The sequence below is a fragment of the Chionomys nivalis genome, chromosome 7 (assembly GCF_950005125.1).
Source record: "Chionomys nivalis chromosome 7, mChiNiv1.1, whole genome shotgun sequence".
In the NCBI taxonomy this organism is placed as follows: domain Eukaryota; kingdom Metazoa; phylum Chordata; class Mammalia; order Rodentia; family Cricetidae; genus Chionomys; species Chionomys nivalis.
In genome coordinates this window covers 49,090,650-49,110,449 of record NC_080092.1, presented here as the reverse complement: position 1 = coordinate 49,110,449, position 19,800 = coordinate 49,090,650, and the positions used below count along the sequence as shown (strand labels likewise).

At 48.0% G+C, this 19,800-nt stretch overlaps 1 protein-coding gene across 4 annotated transcripts in view; it reads right to left on the bottom strand.

The window, feature by feature from the left end:
* Gas7 (growth arrest specific 7) overlaps window positions 1-19,800 on the bottom strand; it is a 222,847-nt gene that overhangs the window by 106,068 nt on the left and 96,979 nt on the right. The window contains exon 1 of one of the 4 annotated variants that reach the window (XM_057773634.1): window positions 5,045-5,112. The exons of 2 other annotated variants lie outside the window; for them this stretch is intronic. In XM_057773634.1, coding sequence (XP_057629617.1) covers window positions 5,045-5,068 — 24 coding nt within the window. In that variant the 5' untranslated portion in view covers window positions 5,069-5,112. Of the gene's footprint in view, window positions 1-5,044; window positions 5,113-19,800 lie in introns of those variants that run through there. One more of the 4 variants, XM_057773641.1, reaches the window with a different exon arrangement.

Below are 19,800 nucleotides of genomic sequence, written 5' to 3'. Positions count from 1 at the left end.
TCTCGCAGGGAGCTTCTACTCATCCACCAAAGCAAGAGGCAGAGGCAGCTAGAGACTAGGCTCCCACACTAACCCGCTAATCACGCGAGCCTCCTCCCCTCTACACTGAATTCTGAAAACCTGGAAAGAAACTGTCTCCTGGGAGGTGTACCCCCACCCTGCTTAACTTCTCCACCCAGGGCTGCTCTGGTTGAAGTGGCCTGGGATGAGCACTCATCAGCTACTTATAAGCACAAAGAGAGTCTTTTATTCAAATCTGTCTCCAGACACAGATGTACATAAGAAATGCATGAGATGGGCCTCAATTGACTGAATGCCTGCCCAGCATACATGAGTTCAATTCCCAGAAGTCATCAACTGGCCATGCTGATACATGCCTGTAGTCCCAGCACTCAGGAGGTAAAGGCAGAAGGACCAAGGAGTTCAAGTTGATCCTTGGTTATCATAATGAGTTTGAGGCCAGTCTGGACTGCATGGAACCCTGTGTGTATGTGTGGCATCAGGGGTCAAGTTGGCTTCTTCCCAGACTCTGAGCTGTGCCTGTCAGCTTATCTGGCATGTGGACATCTCTTTTTCTGCAATGACCTGTGCACCAAGAGCAAGAGTAGGGCGAGGAAGAAAAACTGGAAGTCTAGCGGGCAGAGACAGCAGTGCCCATGTGCCAATCTGCTTCGCAACAGGAGGGCTCTTATATTTAACCCCAACCCCAGTTCCCCATAGCACATAGAAATGAAAAGGGCCAGGGGACCAGGTCATCGGTGGTTTGGCTGGAGCCTGTGAAACAACGTTCTCAAAGGCTTTGGGTCAATTCTCCAAGTAATCCATTTGGAAAGGGCTCACATAGACTGTCTACTGCAGCAATCAAAGCCCTTAGCCCGAAAGGCAGCTGGAAGTGACCAAGTGATTGTAAAATGGCATGTGAGTTACCAGCAGGGGATTTGAAACCAGCATGTGGTTGTCCCTTTCCTAGATGCTATAAAGAACCTGAAGGTGGTGGCACATGCCTTTAATCCCTGCACTTGGGAGGCAGAGGCAGGAGGACAGTTAGGGCTACACACAGAGAAACCCTGTCTCAAAAACAAACAAATAAATAAATAGAATTGGTAGTGTATTTTCATCCAAAGACCTCCAGCACCTTGAATGCCTCGTTATCCTTGCTAAGTCTGAGCAGCCCACCTGGTCCCTTGGAATGAGACTCAATTCCCTTAATGTGGAGTTATGACCATATACTTTCCCTAAAGGTCAGCTGAAGGTGCCAATCTCTCTCTCTCTCTCTCTCTCTCTCTCTCTCTCTCTCTCTCTCTCTCTCTCTCTCTCTCTCTTTTGGTTAGAATACAACCCTAAGAGTACTCAGGATGGAGACTTAACATCCAATGCAACAATGTTAGGATTTGGGCCCTTTAAGTGTTAATTAGGTCAGGAGGGCCCTGACTTCATAGGTAGATTAGTGTTGCTATCTCAGGAGTGGCTTATTAGTCACTTTGAGGATGGGCTTGCTAACAAAACAAGTCTGGCCCCTTTCTGTATGTGACTCCCTTGGACTCTGTTGTCTTTCTGCCTTCCACTTTGGAATGCCACCCCAAGAAGTCCCTCCATCAGATGTTGCCACTAGGGTTTCAGATTTCCCTAACTCTACAACTATGTATCAAGTAAATTTCTAGACTTTGTAACTTACTTAGTTGGCTGTATTAGGATGACACAAAGCAGACTAAGACATCCATCAACATTATATCAATGAATCTACAGGCGGAAGAGTCAGTGGTCAACCAAAGGGGAGGAAGATGACTGAATGGGTGGCTCAGTGGCTAAGAGCACATAGTGCTCTCGTGGAGGATTTGCTCTCCATGTACCCATGTCAAGGAGTTTACAAAGATCTGTAACTCCAGCTCCACAGGCTCTGACACCCTCTTCTGACCTCCAAGAGGCAATGGCACTCCAGGGCACAATCCCAAATGTCGGGATTATGGGCATGCACCACACACCTGGCAGGAATAGACTCTTTAACACTTGCGGCGGACATGGGTGCACGGAATTTTTCACACACACATCCCCACCTACGTGAAATAACAATGACCACATGCTGGCCTCAGGGATGGTGATGAGCAGAGGCGGGTGGGGGCTGGGGCACACCCGAGAGCACACTGGAGAGCCAGCAGCAGCACATCAGAGCCCTGAAGGACAGCAGGCTGGGAGGAGCTGGAACTCTGAATTTTTGTTCTTGAAATGTGCTGATTTTAAGATGTTGATAATTAACTGAACAGTATTTAAATGAAACCTCATGGGGGGGGTGGTAAACAGAAATAAAATCACAAGGAAGTCACAAATCTCACTGTCTGCTTTGATTTTGCCCACCGGTCACCAGCTCTGACTGCTTGCTTTATCTGTTGGCTATCTGCATACCCTGTCGTTTGAAGAGGGGCTTTTGGTTTTAAAGAGCTGAATGACAGTTCCCCAGGCTGCCAGGCAGCAGAACTGTTCAAGCTGTCCAGTTTTATGAACTTCTTACCACTGACCCTAGTGGGTGCATCTCAGTGCTGGTTTCTGGGCTATCAGTAGGCACTTTCCAAGAACCGCAAGTGTGGCCACCTGCCTGCCTACCCCCAGAGCCCTGCTCCCCTGCCTGTACTAGGCTTTCCTCTGTAGGTAGCACAGATACATTTTCTTGGACAGGAGAGACCCTGGAAAATCTGTCCTACTTGGCTTTCTACCCGTCAGCTGAAGAGAGTGTTGGAGAGGAAGGTGTGTGAAGATGACCAAAGAGGTTAAGGATTTGAGCCTATGTGGGGACGGATGCCTGGAGAGCTGACACAGTGTCCAGAGAGTCAGCACCCGGGGACATGGAGTCTGGTGGGAGGAGGGCAGGATTGGAGCCTCCCAGGAGGTGTGAAGAATTCATTCCTGCAGGCCTCAGGGGCACAGGAATGAGTGTCCTGGGTCATAGCGTGACAGTGACAGAGGTCTTCATGAACTTGGGTCACAGATGTCTTGCCCGAGGCTGTTAGATGGAATTGTCCTGGGACCTGAGCACAGCACCACAGGTGTTTTCTTACTCCCGTTTGCCTGCCAGAGAGAAGACAACAGCTCCATCCCTGTCTCCAGGCTGGCCACTTCCCAACTGGGCAGTTTTATACTTCTATGCTTCTACAGGGGCTTCTCCAAATGGCGCTGCACACTGACCCCACCCAAGCCTGCCCTTCTCCTTCCTAGGGAGCCAGAGTTATACTGGAAAGGGAATCCACAGCCATTCTGTTGGGATCCTGTGCTCATTGGGTCACTACTCTACTTGAGGCCGGCAACTTCCAAACTTCTATTTCTTTTGAAAGTTTGATAAGTGCCAAAAAAAAAAAAAAGCACATTTTCCTTAATGGACTAAAATCTACACTGACCCTTGCTATGTGTAGGCACTAGGACATCTTGTTTTTCATCCTAGACACTGACTGCATGGAATGTGTGACTTGGGACTCAAGATTCAAGAGACACTGATGCCCAGATACAATCTCATTTACGGAATCTTTTCCTTTAGAGCTAGGTGGGGTAGTGACGACATCAGGCCTGTGACTAGCAGTGGGAGGGCAGAGGCAGGAGGATTGTTGATTCCAGTCTCGGCTATATTTTGAGACACTGTCAGAAAGAAAGGGAGGGGAGAGGAGGAGACAGAAAGACAGACAGACAGACAGTCAGACAGCCTGATTGATTGTAGAACATAGTAGCATGCATCTGTAGTTCTTCTAGCTACTCAGGAGGCTGAGGCAAGAAGATGGGATTCTGGGAGTTCAAGAGCAGCATGGGCAAAATAGTGGGACCAAATATCACAGCAGCAATAGAAAGAACAGGGTCGATGTCTTCAGACATACACCCTTGAAATAGTCGTTATATGCCTGGAGAGCCAGCAGCAGCACATCAGAGCCCTGAAGGACAGCAGGCTGGGAGGAGCTGGAACTCTGAATTTTTGTTCTTGAAGAGGACACCAAAATGTGATATTCTAACAATATGCTTGTCCTGTGTGGGCCAAGATCCTCTAACACCAGCTTGCCCCCTCCCAACTATTGGAGAACAGAACAGCAGTCTGGTACTTGTGGATGCTTGCAGTTGGCAAAGCATGCTGTCCTCAAGCAAGTCACACCCCCACTGCATGCCAAAGCTGTCCTTTGTGGGATCACTCCAAATGTGACCCTAACTCACTGCAAGGCTGTGGGAAGATGGTCAGCATCCTCTGAATGTCCCAAGGGAAACAAAGCCTCAGGAAAACTAGCAAAATTGTCCCATGGGTAGAAAGAGCTTGAATCCATATAAACACAAGTTTTCTGCACTTGAACTTTATCCTTGTTCCCAAAGCTGTCTTCTGGGTCTCATTATATAATCGCATGCCCATTACTTTTCTCCAGCTCGAACACAGAAAAGTGTACCCCTGACTGGGCTTCCCTTCTGCGGCTCCTCTGACTGATACGTGCCCTCCGTATGCTGCCCTGCCCTCGCAGCAGAAAATGCACAGTGTGGCACCCGGGGGTCAGAAGGTCCATACGGAACTCCTATTTTCCTGCCCTGCTTGCTGTGTGACCTCCGCCAGAACATGTCACCTGTCTCTTATCTCCAATAGGAGAAAGATACCAGTTGATTCCCACAGACCTTCCCGGGCTTCTCCTGAGAACTCCAGCACATCAGTTGGAGCCTCTACAGAGACTTGCCACATGGTGGAAAGAAAACAAAAATCAAAACCAAAGAAGAAAGATCCAAATAGGAGCACTGAGGAAAGTCCACAGAAACCAGGAACACCTCCTTCTCAGACACCTACCCCATCCAAGTCGCTTCCTTTCCTTTTTGGAACCTTGGTCACCATGCAACCCAGACTCTCTGAAGTCATGAGGACCACAGAAAGCAAAAAGGCACCAGAGTCCCTCGAAAGCAGCATCCACCCCTAACCCAAAAGGCTATTTAAGAAATCCTTCCCTGCCTGTAGGAGTTGGCGGGTCAACAGTCGAACCTGTTCCTCCTAGCCTGGGGCATCTGCAAGAGAGATGGCCAAAGTGTCAGGGTCCCCACTCACCTTAGCCCTGCAGTTGATCCTCATACAAATCTGACAGGCTGGTCATTTTTTTTTTTGCCACAGTTCCCACATCCACTTCTTCCCCGTGGCATCCGCTAATTCACTGTGCAAAGCAGCATTTATATATAGAAAGTTGCAACCACGCAGGTTAGCATTAAAATAGAGCCTTGACGTTACTGTGGCAACCAAACAAATGATATTCAAAATGAAAGCGAAGTATTCTGCAATCGGAAAAGCATGTCCACAGCCTTCCAGGACAGCTGGGCTCCTTCCCCTGAGTGGGGTGGGACGGTCTCCAGAGGAGGACTCTGTTCTTAGGAATCTCCTCCATTAAGTCACCCTCTCTGGTTTCAGCGGAGGCCTCACTGGCTGCACAGGTTCCTTCCGAAGTCCAGCTCCCGCCTGGGGTGGATCCAAGGCCAAGCAGCTAGGTTTGTGTGAATATCCAGCTCAGGTATGTCAGAGTGCAAATGCTCAACCCATTAGGTTCCACAGGGAAGCAGCCCAGGTGTTATTACAAGAATGTCTCTAGAAACAAAGATGCCACTGCCTGCCTAAAACAGAGAGCCAAGAGGTCACCTGCCAGGTGAATGACACTAAATGGATCCTCTAGCTTAAAATAATGTGTGTGCGTGTGTGTGTGTGTGATAGAGGGGAGCTATCTAGAACCTTCTACTCTGACATGTGTATCTTGCTTTGTTTAGTATTCCTCTTGGATAGAGCTGAGCACCCCCACCTCCAGCATACAAGCTCCTGGTTCCTAGATTCAGCATGTGGAACGTGGAATGAACTCCCTGTCACTGAAGCCAACCAACCCTCAAGAACGAGCACAGTCTCCAAGTCAGAAGGATCCTAGATAAGGCCCGTGCCTTGGACCAGTCTCTGAGCCCTTTTGAGGCTCATTCTGAACTCGAGTGTGGTCTGGAAAGGCTCGAATAAGGAAGACTGTCAGTTCCAAGCACAGTAAAGCTGCAGGTTGCAGAGTACTGGGAACTCTCAAAGGTGGCCGAGGGCACGGAAAGCAGTGCCCTCCCCCTCCCCCCTGACAACGAAGTGGCAGTTTGCCATCATGCTAAGCACACACTTGCCATCAGACTCGGCACGCCTACTCTCAGGGATTTGCCCATGAGAAATGAAAACAAGTGTGCACGCACAGTCTGACTCACAACCCTTCAGAGCAGTGACTGACAGTTGGATCTTAAATGTCCACCAAAATCCGGAGTGTTTGGGGTTTGGTCTCCTACCTGTCAGGAAGTGATAGGCACTTTAAGAAGTGAAGCCGAATGGGAGTTGTTCTGGTCACTGTCCTTGAAGGAGACAGTGATTTTACATCTCAACCCTGAGGTGAGCAGCTTGGCTCCAACCATCCCTCATCACCATGGTGCAATATATACCTCACCACAGGCCTCAAGCTGACAGAACACAGACATCACATGCTAAAACGCTGGTGTTAAAGGTTACATAGTTTGTTATTCTATTCATGTGACATTCTCAGACAAAGCCAAGAAGATGGAGAAGGCGTCAGGAGTTTGGGTGGGGAAGGTATGAATGAAAAAGGCATGCAGAAAGAAAAAAAGTTTTGAGACGGGATCTCACTATGTGGCCTTGACTGTCCTGGAACTTGTTATGTAGACCAAGCTGGCCTGGAACTCACGGGAGAAACATTTTGTAAACAATGGAATTTCTATATCCTGATTATCGGGGTGGCTATATGAACCTATATGTGTTAAAATTCACAGAACTACATGCCAAAAAGGTTACTTTTACTATATGATAACTGAAAAAATATATTATTTCACCTTGGGATAAAAAAAACAACAGTTGATGGTCGAGAGTATTCAGCTCAAACAAGGGGTCTTTACCCCTACGCAGATGAGCCCTGTTTATATTTATTACCAGTATTGTTTTCCATTTGGCATACACTATTTTGATTCTGGATCAACATTCTGAACAGCCGCAATGCTACCTCACCTGGCAATCTGCTAGAAAGTATAGGCTCTGGGGCCACCCAGACTTCCTACAGCAGAAACTTCTAGGTGGGGTCTATGTTTACATAACCTCTGGAGCACGTGGCTCAATGCGCGCTGGACGGGTGGGAACCACTGACCTTGGTACAGTAGCTGGAACCAACTAGGAGTCAGCTTGCTCTGCTCTACACACCTACCTTGAACTCCGTCTCTTCCTTTTCTTTACCTAACCCTTTACCCACCTTTAGCTTGCTCCAGATGTGGCCGACCACTGCCCAGCAAAGAAAGGTCAAGCCTATAGTTCTCATGTGACCACCATGAAGAAGCAGGGAGATACAGGGATGCTTGAGATACAAAGGGAACCAACCCTTGGTTATCTACAGCACACTCAGCAAGCTCCTCCCATCAGACCCAGCCCTGGGGTCCTTCGCCAGAATCAGAACCAACTCCATCCATTTTCCTCCCTCCCCGAACTCCTGGAGAGGTCCCAAAAATCAAATGTGGGCCTCGTGGTTACCCCCTGAAGCCTGGAAGAGTACAGCTTCCCACCTTCTCCAGAACAAATGCAAAGGCGTTTTTGCGTGGTTGTTGGCTCCAAAGCCACACCAAGATGATGGCTACAAGGAAGAAATCAGAACCATATGGATTTCATATCCAACGAAATAAACAGAATTACAGCACAGGGTTGGGCCCAAGAAACCAGGGGTTGTGTGCCTGGCCCAGAGCCCGGGCTTGGTGGCCTGCAGCACAGGCTGGGCTCTCTGGCCTCTCCCTTCCACCCATGACTCCCACAAACAGTCCCAGGGGCATGCTGCCTGCTCTCTGGCTTTCCTTGCTGAGGTCTTGACTGACATTTCAGTGTTTTATTGAGACTTTTTATATATACACATATATTCTCTTTTATAGTATAGTTAAAGACGATTTGGCTTCTTTTCTACCCCCATCTAAAGATGTACAAGCTCAGACAGGAATGCCGTCCCTGATGATAGAGTTGCCCAGCTCCAGAGGCATGGGGGTGGGGGTCAGCTTGGCATCCACCCTCTTTCCCACTTTACAGAGCTAGCTGGACTGGGTGGGGACACCCATTTCCCCTCATACCATACATGGCAAACTCTTTCCTTCCAATTCCTAGGAAAACAAGACAGCACTCTGTGTAGCTAGCATTTCTCAATCAGGGTAGTTCTTCCCCTCCCCCATCCCCCTACCTCCCCAGTGCCATTTGGCACTGTTTGGACACATTTATTAGCTGTCACAGTGGGGCTGACTGGGTTAGCTCCCATGGCTGCTGGAGCAGTCTCCACGTGTCCTGGGACACTCTTCTAGCCTCTGACTACTTTGAAGGTCATAGGTCAAGGTTATAGGCCGCATTCCTCCTAGAGATCGTCTTGTCTTTCCCTGCTTCTGAACGCTGCCCAGTGCCCAGCCCTTGGCCAGGGCCTTTCCTCTACATTGAAAACCATCCATGTCAGAATACCCCTGTTAACACTGTCATCTCTCTTCCACATGCAAGGACCTTGGTGCTCAAACTGGGCCCGACTGGGCTACCTTCCCATCACAAGACCAGCTTACTTGCAGCTATAATTCTACACACAACATTAGTTTCTTTTCCTGTAACCCATGGCACACAAGTTCCAAGGACTGCCACGTGCCCACGGGACTAGAAATGAAGGTGCCTACCACGAGAGGCTGCTGGTTTTGCTGCTAAACACCCTACAGCTATAGCCGGATATAGTAGCATATGCTTGTGAGCTCAGCTCTTGAGGGACCGAGGCTAGCATCAGCCTTCTCAAACAAAACAAAACAAACAAAAAAAACCCCAAACAATCCATCAACACAGGTAGACCCTATCCCAATTATCAACACACCAAGGTTAAGAAGCCCTGATGCTGTCTATCACCTAGACCAGAGTTAGCTCCCAGGGACCCTAACTCAAATCCATTTCGCCAGAGAGCTCACCCTTGGAACTTTTAAAGATTTCAGAGCTTTGATCCACAGTAAAAGAGGAATACTTAATAATATGTTAAGAATTTTAAAGTGGATTTTCTAATTGATCAGAATATCACTCCTGAATCATAGAGAATATGATAATTACTTGGTTTTGCTTTGACTGTGTGTGTGTGTGTAAGGGGAGGGGTCCACATTGGGTGTGTTGATCTAGCACTCTGCTTTTATTGACAAAGGTTCTCCTATTGAATCTGAAGACTAGTAGCCAGCAAACCTAAGTAATCCTCCTAGGGTTGCAGGTATGTACTTGGCCAAGAACCTACATGGGTTCTGGGGATTTGAACTCACATCCCCAAGCTTTCAAGGCAAGTACTCTTAGCCATTGAACCATCTCTCTAGTCCAAGGTTTTGTGTCTTTTTTTTTTTTGTTTGCTTGTTTTTGAAATGGGGTCTTATTGTGTAGCCCAGGCTGATGTGCTCCACGATGCCCAGCATAAAACTTGCAGAGCCCATGAAAGGCATCTGATGTGCAGAAGCCACATACATACATATAGAATCCATGTGACTTCAATAACTTCAGGTGACACAGCTAATTCTGCTTGGCAGCTGGATTAGCTGCTTCTAGAGTCCCTAAATTCTGGAACTAGCCGGCTCGAGATGCTCCTACCCTCAGTACTTGTCTCCCTTTCTTTCCTCTTGCAATCATGCTGCGCTTCCAGAAGCTGATGTTCATTTCTAGTGAGCTTGGAGATATCAGTCCCCACAATGCCCATTGGCCCCCAGGATCCTGAAGGTGGTCAGCAGTCCTCTACTCTATGGTGAGACTTATAACAACAGTCTGGGAAAGGGCCAGGGCTCCAGGACATCCTGTGCTTTGTGAAGGTCTCAAGAGAGCACCCAGAAAGGATATACCTTCCCTGCCTAGCAAAAACAAACCATTTCTGTGCCTCTCTCTCTGGCCGTATTTTCCAAAATAGGCCAAGAAGGGGCTGGGAAGGGTGACTAGTTTGGTTTCTGGGCCATGGTAACACACTGACCAAAAACAACTTGGGAAGGAGGTAAGGGTTTATTGGGCTTCCTGGTAACAGGGAAGCCAACACAGGAGCTTAAAGCAGAAACCACGGAGAAGCATAGTTCACTAACTCACTTAACTACTTTATTACACACCCTAGCTATTGCCTGCAGTAGGCTGTAGCTTCAACATCAGCAAGAAAATGCCCACCCCCCAGACATGCCCACAGGCCAATCTGATGGAGGCAACTTCCCAGGTGACTCTGGGTTGTGTCAGCTTGACAGCTGGAGCTAACTGTGACACAATGTTAATGTAATGGGGTTTCCCCTAAAGTAACAGCCATGCAGAGCCTACTGATGCCACCTCCTTGTCATCCTGATGAAAGCAAGTGTCCACTCCCTCCACCCCCATCAAGAGATACGCAGAAGCACTGAGATACTTCTGTCTCGGTCTTTCTCGCTGTCTCTGTCTGTCTTTCTGTGTCCCTAAGATCTCCGACCCCAGGAAGGTCCCTACAATCCTCTTCCATGTCCTCTGTAGGACACAGTGGAACACTTACTTGACTTCTCTGCAGCAAATTCACAGCAACTCTGCCACCACCACCACCTCTGCTCTAGGAAAGCCTGACACATCTGGGATACCCTGAGACTAAGGATCATATGTACCAAGGTGGGTGCTTGCTGCTGGGATACCCTGAGATTCAGGATCATAAGTGACAAGCTGTCTGCTGCACAGGCACTGGGAGTTTGCTGTGTATCTGCCAGGTGATGCTGGAAACTCTTCCAGACCCTGATGTCAGTGGTTCACAGGTGGCTTCTGTCAGTTTCGGGAGGACAATAAGCCATGTGTTATCTCATTTAGTATCCATGTCCTCCCTTAAGGCAGGTCACCTGAAGCCATCTAGGTTCTATGGTCATGGGTTCTCGCTGAGAAATCGGCTCAGATTCGATTAAACTGCTCATGCATTTATACAAGGCCACAGCTGGGGACAGCAGCACCTGGATGGGGACCTTGGTGGTCCAGGGACTTTGTCAGAGCCATAATCTTCCCCAGCTGTTAACCAGGCACCACATCGAGGGCTGAGCCTTGTGCATCTGGCTCTGAAACTGGTCACGTGGCTTGTTCAGTTCCTGGTCACCATGGCACCTTCTGGCCCACCATGGAACAGGGCTTGACAAGCGGTCATCCTCCCTGGCCATAAGCTTCCTTTAGACTCCCAGGCTTAGGGTGCCTGGTTGCAATTGAGATGAAGGAGGGCAGGAAGCCTTTTCAAATTTGTATTTTTCCCATCCAGTTACAGCAGTTGCTTTGTGGCTTCAGTGCCTCCAGTGAGTTGCCCCCACTCCTCACAAAGACGCTGACAAAGAAAGCCCCATTGTAGGGGAGTGCTGGTCCACATTTCCTTCTCCTATTTCCCAGCACGGGCCTCCCTCCCCATATCCAACATGAGTCACAGAAGCTCAACAGAAAGTTCAAAGATGCTTTGATAATGGGGCTTTCAAATGGATGGTTCCAGCAGGAAGGCAGCTGCTACTGCTGCAGGATTCTCCAACCGAAGAAGGGAAGAGATTCCTGTGCCAGAGGCTGGGGTAGCAGGGAGCTTGTCTTGGCATCTCCAGAATACCCAGGGCAATCTAATGGCGTAGAAGCCACTGTGGGATCCCAAGGCATCATATCAGTTTTTGCATGCACCAGGCTGGAAGTAGCTTGCAACATCCAGATCTGTGCAGCATATCTCTGCCACTGGTGAGAGATCCCCAAGTTTCTATTTTCCATGCTCATGGTTTATGGGACAAATTATTTCAGTCTGGCTAGTTGGCAGATCCCTTGCCCTGGCCAGAGTGACTAGTTCAAAGATGGGCACATGACCCAAGACAGTCCTATAAGAACAAATCCTTAGATTCTGGTAGGAATTATTAGGGGCAAGAGATACTATGACAACAGAATGCAGGCCTGATGCTTTGGGTGGCCTCTGGACAAGTCACCTCATGAAACAGGGTCAATGCAGAAGACAGAATGGAGAAAAAGAGAAGGAAGCAGATGCAGAGAGACATCACCCACATTCATGAAGCAACCCGATCAAACCTTGTCTGAAGCTGAACTTTCTGGGAATGTTCAGTTACATCTATCTAGAGAGTCCCTTTTCCTTCGAAGTCAACTTGAGTAGGATGTCCATAAGAAGTAATAGAAATAGTAATAGAAATCTGTCCTTGCTTTGCTCAACTTCTGGTAGTTGCTCACTCCTCTTATGGCTGGGTTGCTTCAGCCCTTGCCTCCCTGGGCATGCTCTTACTCAACCACGTGAACTCAGATCTCCCACAGCCTCCTCACCAAGGATACATGTAATTTGTATGAAGGCTTATCCAGATAACCCAGGACAATCTCAAGATCCTCAATGTAATTATATCTGCAAAGGCCTCTTCACAAAAGCCATTCATGCTTCTGGGGATTAGGAAAAGACAGATTTCTGAAAGGTGCTATCAGATGCCCCCAGCCACAAGAAGCGAGGCTGCTGGCTGCATGAAGATGAGGTGTGGTGAGGTCAGCTCTGAGAAGAACCTGAGAATGTGTGTGTCAGTTTCAGGACATATATGATCTGAGAACAGAAATGGCTTTGGGGAACAGTGGCGCCAAAACTGGACTGATGGCTTTTCACTGTGGTTTGTGTATCCGGCTCAAGAAACAAGACTGTGAACTGGGGTTTCCCAAAGTGTAGAAAACCAGGGGGTTTCCGGAACACTTGCAACACCAAAATGAGTCCTACACGGGTGGCCTAAGAGGTTCATTTTTACAGTGGTTCCCTATTTATTTCAAGGTCTACTAGTGAAAAAAAGTAGTGATGAAAGCCTATGACATCACTACCATTGAGCATGACACTGGTGACCTTCATCTACCTTGCTAGTTTACCAAGCCCACACAATCACTATTATTAAACTTGGGAGCTGGGTTCAGATCTATACCCGGTTTAAGCTAGCCACTTGATCTCTCTGGACAATGTCTGGAACAGGCAATCCCCATGGAAACGGAAATAATAATGATGCTGTTATTAATAGCCATACATTTGGTAAGATGGAAATGAACAGATGCACACAAAGCATTTAGGACCAACCTGTGCTCATGTATCCTGCTGTATGCCACAGCTCCTTCTCTCAACTCTGTGGCCCAGTATCATCCTTACTAGAATGTCCTAGTGAGAGCTGATAGAATCAAGCATCCATTCCGTGTCAGCTGGGTCTCCTCTGCCTCCTATTTTATTCTAGTTCCCTCACTCCTCCAACTAGTCAAATGGGGCCTCCATTTCTCGGAGCGTACTCCTGGCAGACAGGAGGGGAGTCTGAACAGAAGCTACCCAGCCCCCATAGTGGTCTCCACAGAGCAACCCAGCCATTGAACCTCCGATCTTAAGGCAAGGGTGCTTGCAAACGCTCCTAGTCTGGTCCTTGTGTCAAGGCAGCTGTTTATCAGTAGAGCTCAAGTGTTCTGCTTCCAAGATCCTCTACCCTTGCTGTATTCAGAGCCCCAGCTGAAAGCACACTCCTTAAATGAGTCAGGTTCCCCGGAGGGAAGCAGATCTTAACATTCCTTCATCTTGACACTATCTCAGAGGGTGGCCGCTGTTACAGGCAACAACTGACCAGGGTGTGGTGTCTGTGACACCGCCTTCACCCCGGCAATTGGGATTGTTCTCAGTCCTTCGGCGCTCTAATACGAGTCATAGTTGAGGCATAAGCCATGTGTGAAGATTTCCAACAGGGACTGCGGAGCTGTTTACCCCGCTCAGTGAGAAGCAAAGCCATATCACACTAGTCCTGAAAGAAGGCAAGTCCCACCCTACACACTACTGAGAGACTGATTCTCCCCAGGAGCAATGCCTGTCTCAGTCTGTCTCATAGGGCCTCTTCCTGCTTGGCTTTGGGAAGACTTTTGCTGGTGCCATCCCTGGTCTCCTTCCTTAATCTGAAGACAGAAACAGACTATTGGGGGCCCCCAAGACCAGTCCTAGGTTTTAAGGTTGGCTAAGAGAACACGTAAGGCTCAGCTCTCGGTCCTTGATTAAGCGCTACTTCAGCAAGAGGATACAAAGCAAACTCCACGAAGGGCTATGGAGACAGAGATAAAGCCCTGAGTAAATAAATCAAGTTCCAGAGTCCTCCCCAGGGAAATCCTCTCCCAGGTAGAGTCACACGGGACATGCTGAATTCCTCCAGCGGTGACAGTGGCAGAATGTGTAATCATAATCATTGTCTACCAAGGAAGCTCGTGAGTCCTCAGATCTAGAGTTTGCCCCCCCCCCCACGGACGTCAGGAAAGGACATCAGGTATCCTCCTTTGTCACTCTCTGCCTTACTCCTTGGGGACAGGGTCTCTCGCTGGGCCTGGAGTTCAGTTGCAGCTGGCAAGCCCCAGTGATCTTCCGGCCTCTTCCTCTTGCAGAGCTGGGCTTACGAGCATGGGAGTGGCCACTTTTGGCTTTTCCCAGTGCTGAGAATCTGAACTCAGATCCTCATGCATGCCTGTGTGCAGTGTTCTCTGAACCAAGGGTCCAGGATTATTACTGGGGACTGGTTACAGGCATGGCGTGCCTAGCATGTAGCCAAACTTCTGGTTCCTGGATGAGAAGCAGGCGTTTGACATCAACCACACTGTATACAGAAATGGTTTAAGAGATGGGCCACCATCATCATTTAGGAAAGCGTGGGAACTTCCCAAACCCAGCTGTGAGGTGATATTACAAATTGGCTTGCTAAAGAAAGCAGATCAGCTATGCTATTCTTTTTTAGGATTCATCATTCATTCATTCATTCATTCACCCAGTGTGAAGGGTGTGTGTGCCATGGCATGGCAGCAATAGCCATAACCTACTGAGCCAACCTGCCTGCCTCTGTGGTAGCTATTCAGACTCCCTAGCTGTAGAATGCTCATCGGAATGGCCCTCCCCAGCTGTCTAGCCCAAGTGGCAAAATCCTGACACCAAATTCTAGACAGATGATATCTTCTGGAATGCTGTTGACAGAAAGCTTAGTTCCACAGAGCTCCCTGGTCCATGGCTGGCCTACGGCTACTGTTAGCCCAGGAATTCCAGCCTCTGGGGTCAGTATGTCAAGCTGATGAGAATTTCATCTAACAATAACTACCCCTGACAATGACTGCTAGGCATTGGGCCAAGCATTTGACACCCAAGAAACTCACTATTAGCATCACTGTTTTACAGTTGAGTCACCCACAGCACAGAGACATGAAATGACTTGCCCAAAGTCACTCTGCTAATGGGTTTGTCCTCTCATCCACTTGGTCCTGCAGCCAGTGACCTTTGACCTCCATACCTAGTAATTCCCTAAAGCCCGTCTTTCCTTGACCACCATTATAATTTCCAGCAAACTTAATATAGCTTTTCTTCGTTGTTAATATTTTTAAAGGACTCACTTTCTTCCTTTAAAACAGCTGAAAAGAAAGTGTTATATTCATCTTCAAATAGGAAATTAGTAACATTCGCTAGGAAACTACGGCAATCCTAAAAATGGTCACAATGAAAATCCAGCAAGGATATTGGCCTTAGGCGGATGTTGCTACCTGAGGAGCATTCTCTCACCCAGCCCCACTCAGAACCCTCTTCTCACCACAGTCATGAACAGTGAGAAGAGCAAAAGAAAAAGTCTTCTCTCCATAGGACTGGGACTGAATGTCTTGCCCAGAGACGATTCCATTAGCTTTCTGCCACTCAGACAAAATACTTGTGAGGAAAAGGCATATTTTGGCTCCTGGCTTGAGAGGTTCTTACCCCATGACTTTTGGTCCTGTGGAGCAGACAGCATCGTCGCAGGAGTGGTGGAGAATATTGCTCGACTTGTGGTCATTAGGAGACCAACCAGGGAAAGAGGAAAGAAAGGTTAGAGTCTCAGTATCTCCATCCACAGTATGCTGCAGTGACCCAACTCCTGTTGGCTCCAAACCCTGAAGACTCTGCCATTTATAAATAGGAACACAGCCTAAGGACTAAGCCCTCGACAGGAACTTGAGAGAACATTCCAGATCCACACTGTAGTACTCATCTAAGTGTGTCTTGGTCCAGCACTTTGGGAACTCTGGTTCACTTGGCCAAAGCTTCCATTGACGGAGCAAAACTGCTACATACTATAGGTGCTATTCAGCCTGTCTAGTCTGGCTTAGTTAGCCTAGCAGGGACGTCTGCTCCCTGTGTGCCCTACTCCTCCATTCCAGATCGCAAGCTTGTCCCAGCTCCTACCTTCTCAGTTTTGTCTCCAGCTTTGGGGACTGTAAAACACCACCCATCAGTAGCCTGGGTCAGTGGCCCCACCCTCCTAAAACACCTTCCACCCCAATGTGTTGTTGCTCACCCCTAAATCCTGCCTTCTTGGGCTCTGCTCTGCATGCCAGACTATCAGCTAAACTTTTGCAGAGGAAAAATACCAGCAACAATGCCCTCCCTCTTACTCCACTTTGAATTTAAGGAGTGATTAAGGAGAGAGAGACAGAGGCAGAATAAATAGATGTGCGGGCGGTGGTGGCGCACGCCTTTAATCCCAGCACTCAGCACTCGGGAGGTAGAGGCAGGCGGATCTCTGTGAGTTCGAGACCAGCCTGGTCTACAAGAGCTAGTTCCAGGACAGGTTCCAAAACCACAGAGAAACCCTGTCTCGAAAAAACAAAAAAACAAAAAAACAAACAAAAAAAAAATAGATGTGATCTTGGAGATGGGTGTCAAGATGGTAGAGGGCATAAGGAAGCCAGAATTACACATTTGCTCTAAGAACCAGGGACCTAATTCTAGATTCCCACTTCTCCATGCCAGTTTGACACCTTGTACAATCCTCTAGCCCCTGCTTTACCCAAGGTCCTCTGCAGCTTTGGGTTGTAAGGAATAAGGACCTGGTGTCACAGCCCTCTCCCCTTCTCTGGCTGTCTCCTAACACTGTATCCCCACTGCTTACCCTGAACTAGCCACAGCTTTCATTGGCAGAGTGTGGCCAATGAAGAGTCAGGACAGGTTTCCTTGCTCAGGGCTTGGAGACAGCCCCAAGGGTATTCAAATGACAGTTTTTCCTGCCATGCCAGAGGATTCTGTGGTGGAAAATAAGCTTTCGATGAAGCCCCAGAACCAAAGCACCGCCTCAGGAAGGCCGGTTCCATCACTTTCCGACAGAAGCCCCTTTCCGTCCTCATGCTCCCCCCCTGTCCCACGCCCACTCCACAGGGCCACAGTGGATAGAAGAGACCTGTCTGCCAATGCTGTTCCCAAGAAGGAGCCACAGTGACAGTTGGCAAGGCCCAGAAAACAGGACTTGTAAAGGCAGGCGCCTGTGGCCCCAGGATTGATGTATCTGTGGCCCTGCCGTTGAAGGCACTTCCTACCAGGTTTATGTCATTTGTCTAAAACCAGGGAACTAAAATAAAAGCAGAGTGAGTGTCAGCCTTTGATCCATGCCATCATCCCTAGTGTGCCCAGAAACAGGTGGTTGACACAAAAACAAAAAGGTGGCGTTGCTGCCTGGGGACTGGAGTGACAACAGGGTAGAGGGAGCTGAAATGAGACAAAGAAATGGGATTTTGATTGTGTGCCTAAAGTGTGGTGGAGCCAGAGATCAAAGACAGTGACATGTGAATCACAGAGACAAGGGCTTCCCAGGAAGCAGCATGTCCTGACAGGCTGTGTCGCTCAGCCTGAGAAACAGGAAAGCGAGGGAGAGGTGGTCACTGTGCAGCCACCTAAGGAGTGAGTCCCACCCCTTGCAGTCCCAGGCAGAGCCAGAGAAAGCTGAATTGCTAACGGAAGGTTTGAGGCTAAGGAGGGACACCCCACCCTAACCAGTGCAGCGCTGGATTCTATACATACCCTGCCTCCCAAGAAGTCAAAAAACTTAAATTTTAACTCATTGTCTTTTTTTTTCTTTTAGTTACTGAGTGCCAGGAGGAGCATCAGAGTATAAATGACAGCCTGTACCTGTGACATAAAGCATAGCCATAGAATGAGCACCACTGAACTTGTCATAAACGTCACATTCAGACCGCTCCAGCCTCCTCCATCATCAGGTTCTGACAAGTGAAGCCCAGTGACCTACGAGCACATTCATGCTTGAGAAACACTAATGTCAGGCCTATGGGCTATTCCTGCAGGATACCTTCCAGGGATGTGATGATGGAGCGTGTAGCAGTCATGCAGGCAGCTGGGGGGCTCAGAGGCACTTGCCAGCGAGACATCTCACACCAACTCACTTTCCAAGCTGAACTCAAGACTGTGTGTACTTCCCCTGTCCCCGACTCACTGATCAACCATGACATTAAACTGCCTCTTTGGAGCAGGTCAGCCACACTGAGCAGCCTTTCAGGAATTAGTAACGCGCCTCCTTATTTATTCATGCATCATGTTTATTCAAACAGTTACCGTGTCAGGTGCCTAAAGCACACAGATCAATGACCCGGCCTGGTCTTCTTGCAGGAGGGAAAGACAGCAAATGGGTAGTGCATTAGGGACTTGAGTAGCGATAGGTGCTTAACATGGGTGCCAAGGGAGCACCTCCAGTTCTTCCTCAAAGGGGTGCTGCCCAAAAGCCACCTTAAAAACATACTTCCTTCTCAACATGTTTCCATGGAATCATTCTCTGACCCTCTTGCCTTGCCTTACATTGACTATATTTTATTTCTGATCTTCCTTGACAAATCTGGCATTTGTAAAGTCCATTTGTACTATGTAGGTGGTTACACTGATATTTTGAACAAGGACACTTGACTTCAAGTACAGCATTAATCAATAGCTTGTTTTCCTTCTGAATAATACAAATTTCCAGCAAGCTTTGCCTTTGATCTTTCTCCACTTTCTGGGTGCTGGCAGTGGGGATGAGCTAAAGATACTATTTTTTCAACAAGTCCCGGAACTACCTGTATGTTTGTTATCTCTTGCTACTGGTGACAACTTTTGAGAAAAATAAAAATATCCAGATTGACTCAAGAGGAATTAGAAACCCTGTAGAAATCGATAACCTTCAAAGGAATCAATTCAAGGGTCAAAAATCGACGTTTAAAACCTTAATAGCCCTGTGTGGTTTTTCTGCTAGGTTCTCGCAAATGTTTAAGGAGTAGACAATAGCTAACAATCTTGCCCAGAAATTAGGATGAAAACATTTAGCTCCATTTATAACACCCCAAGACAAACTTCAGACAACTTCAAAGGAAAATAACACAAGAGGGAAGGAATTTAAAAGCCTGCCTCCTAACCCCACTTAGCTTGGAAGTGTAAAAATTGGAAGTGTTGAAATAAACATTAGCAAATTTTAGACAGGCAGAGGTGTGAAAACATCAGAAAACTCAACAAACTCAACACACTAAAGGATTACAAGGGAAAAACAAAACAGACTGGGCCACTGAGATGTCTCAGCAGCTACAGGCACTTGTCACATAAGGCTGATGACCTGTGTTCAAAGCCTGGAACCCATGTAAAGGTGGAGGGGGACCTGACTCTACAGAGTTATCCTCCGACCTCCGCAGGTATGCACAGCATGCATGCTCACACACATAGCATATATCCACACGCAATGATGATAAATAAAATGCTTTAAAAGCACAGGCTAACTATGCTAAAACTACAAGAATAATTAGTTCTTTAATCAGATAATGTACCTTTTTTTGGCTCCAGAATCCCTGCCGCTAGCCTACTAGCTTACTGGGCCACACACTGCCATACAGCTTTTCTAACTCACCCAGAAAATCATAACTTCTCATCTTCTTACTCTCTCTCTATTTTCTAAACATGCTTTCCTTCACACTCTGGGCTTCCTTTCTCTTCCTTTAAAGGTCCCCTCCCCACCCCATGGCTGCTT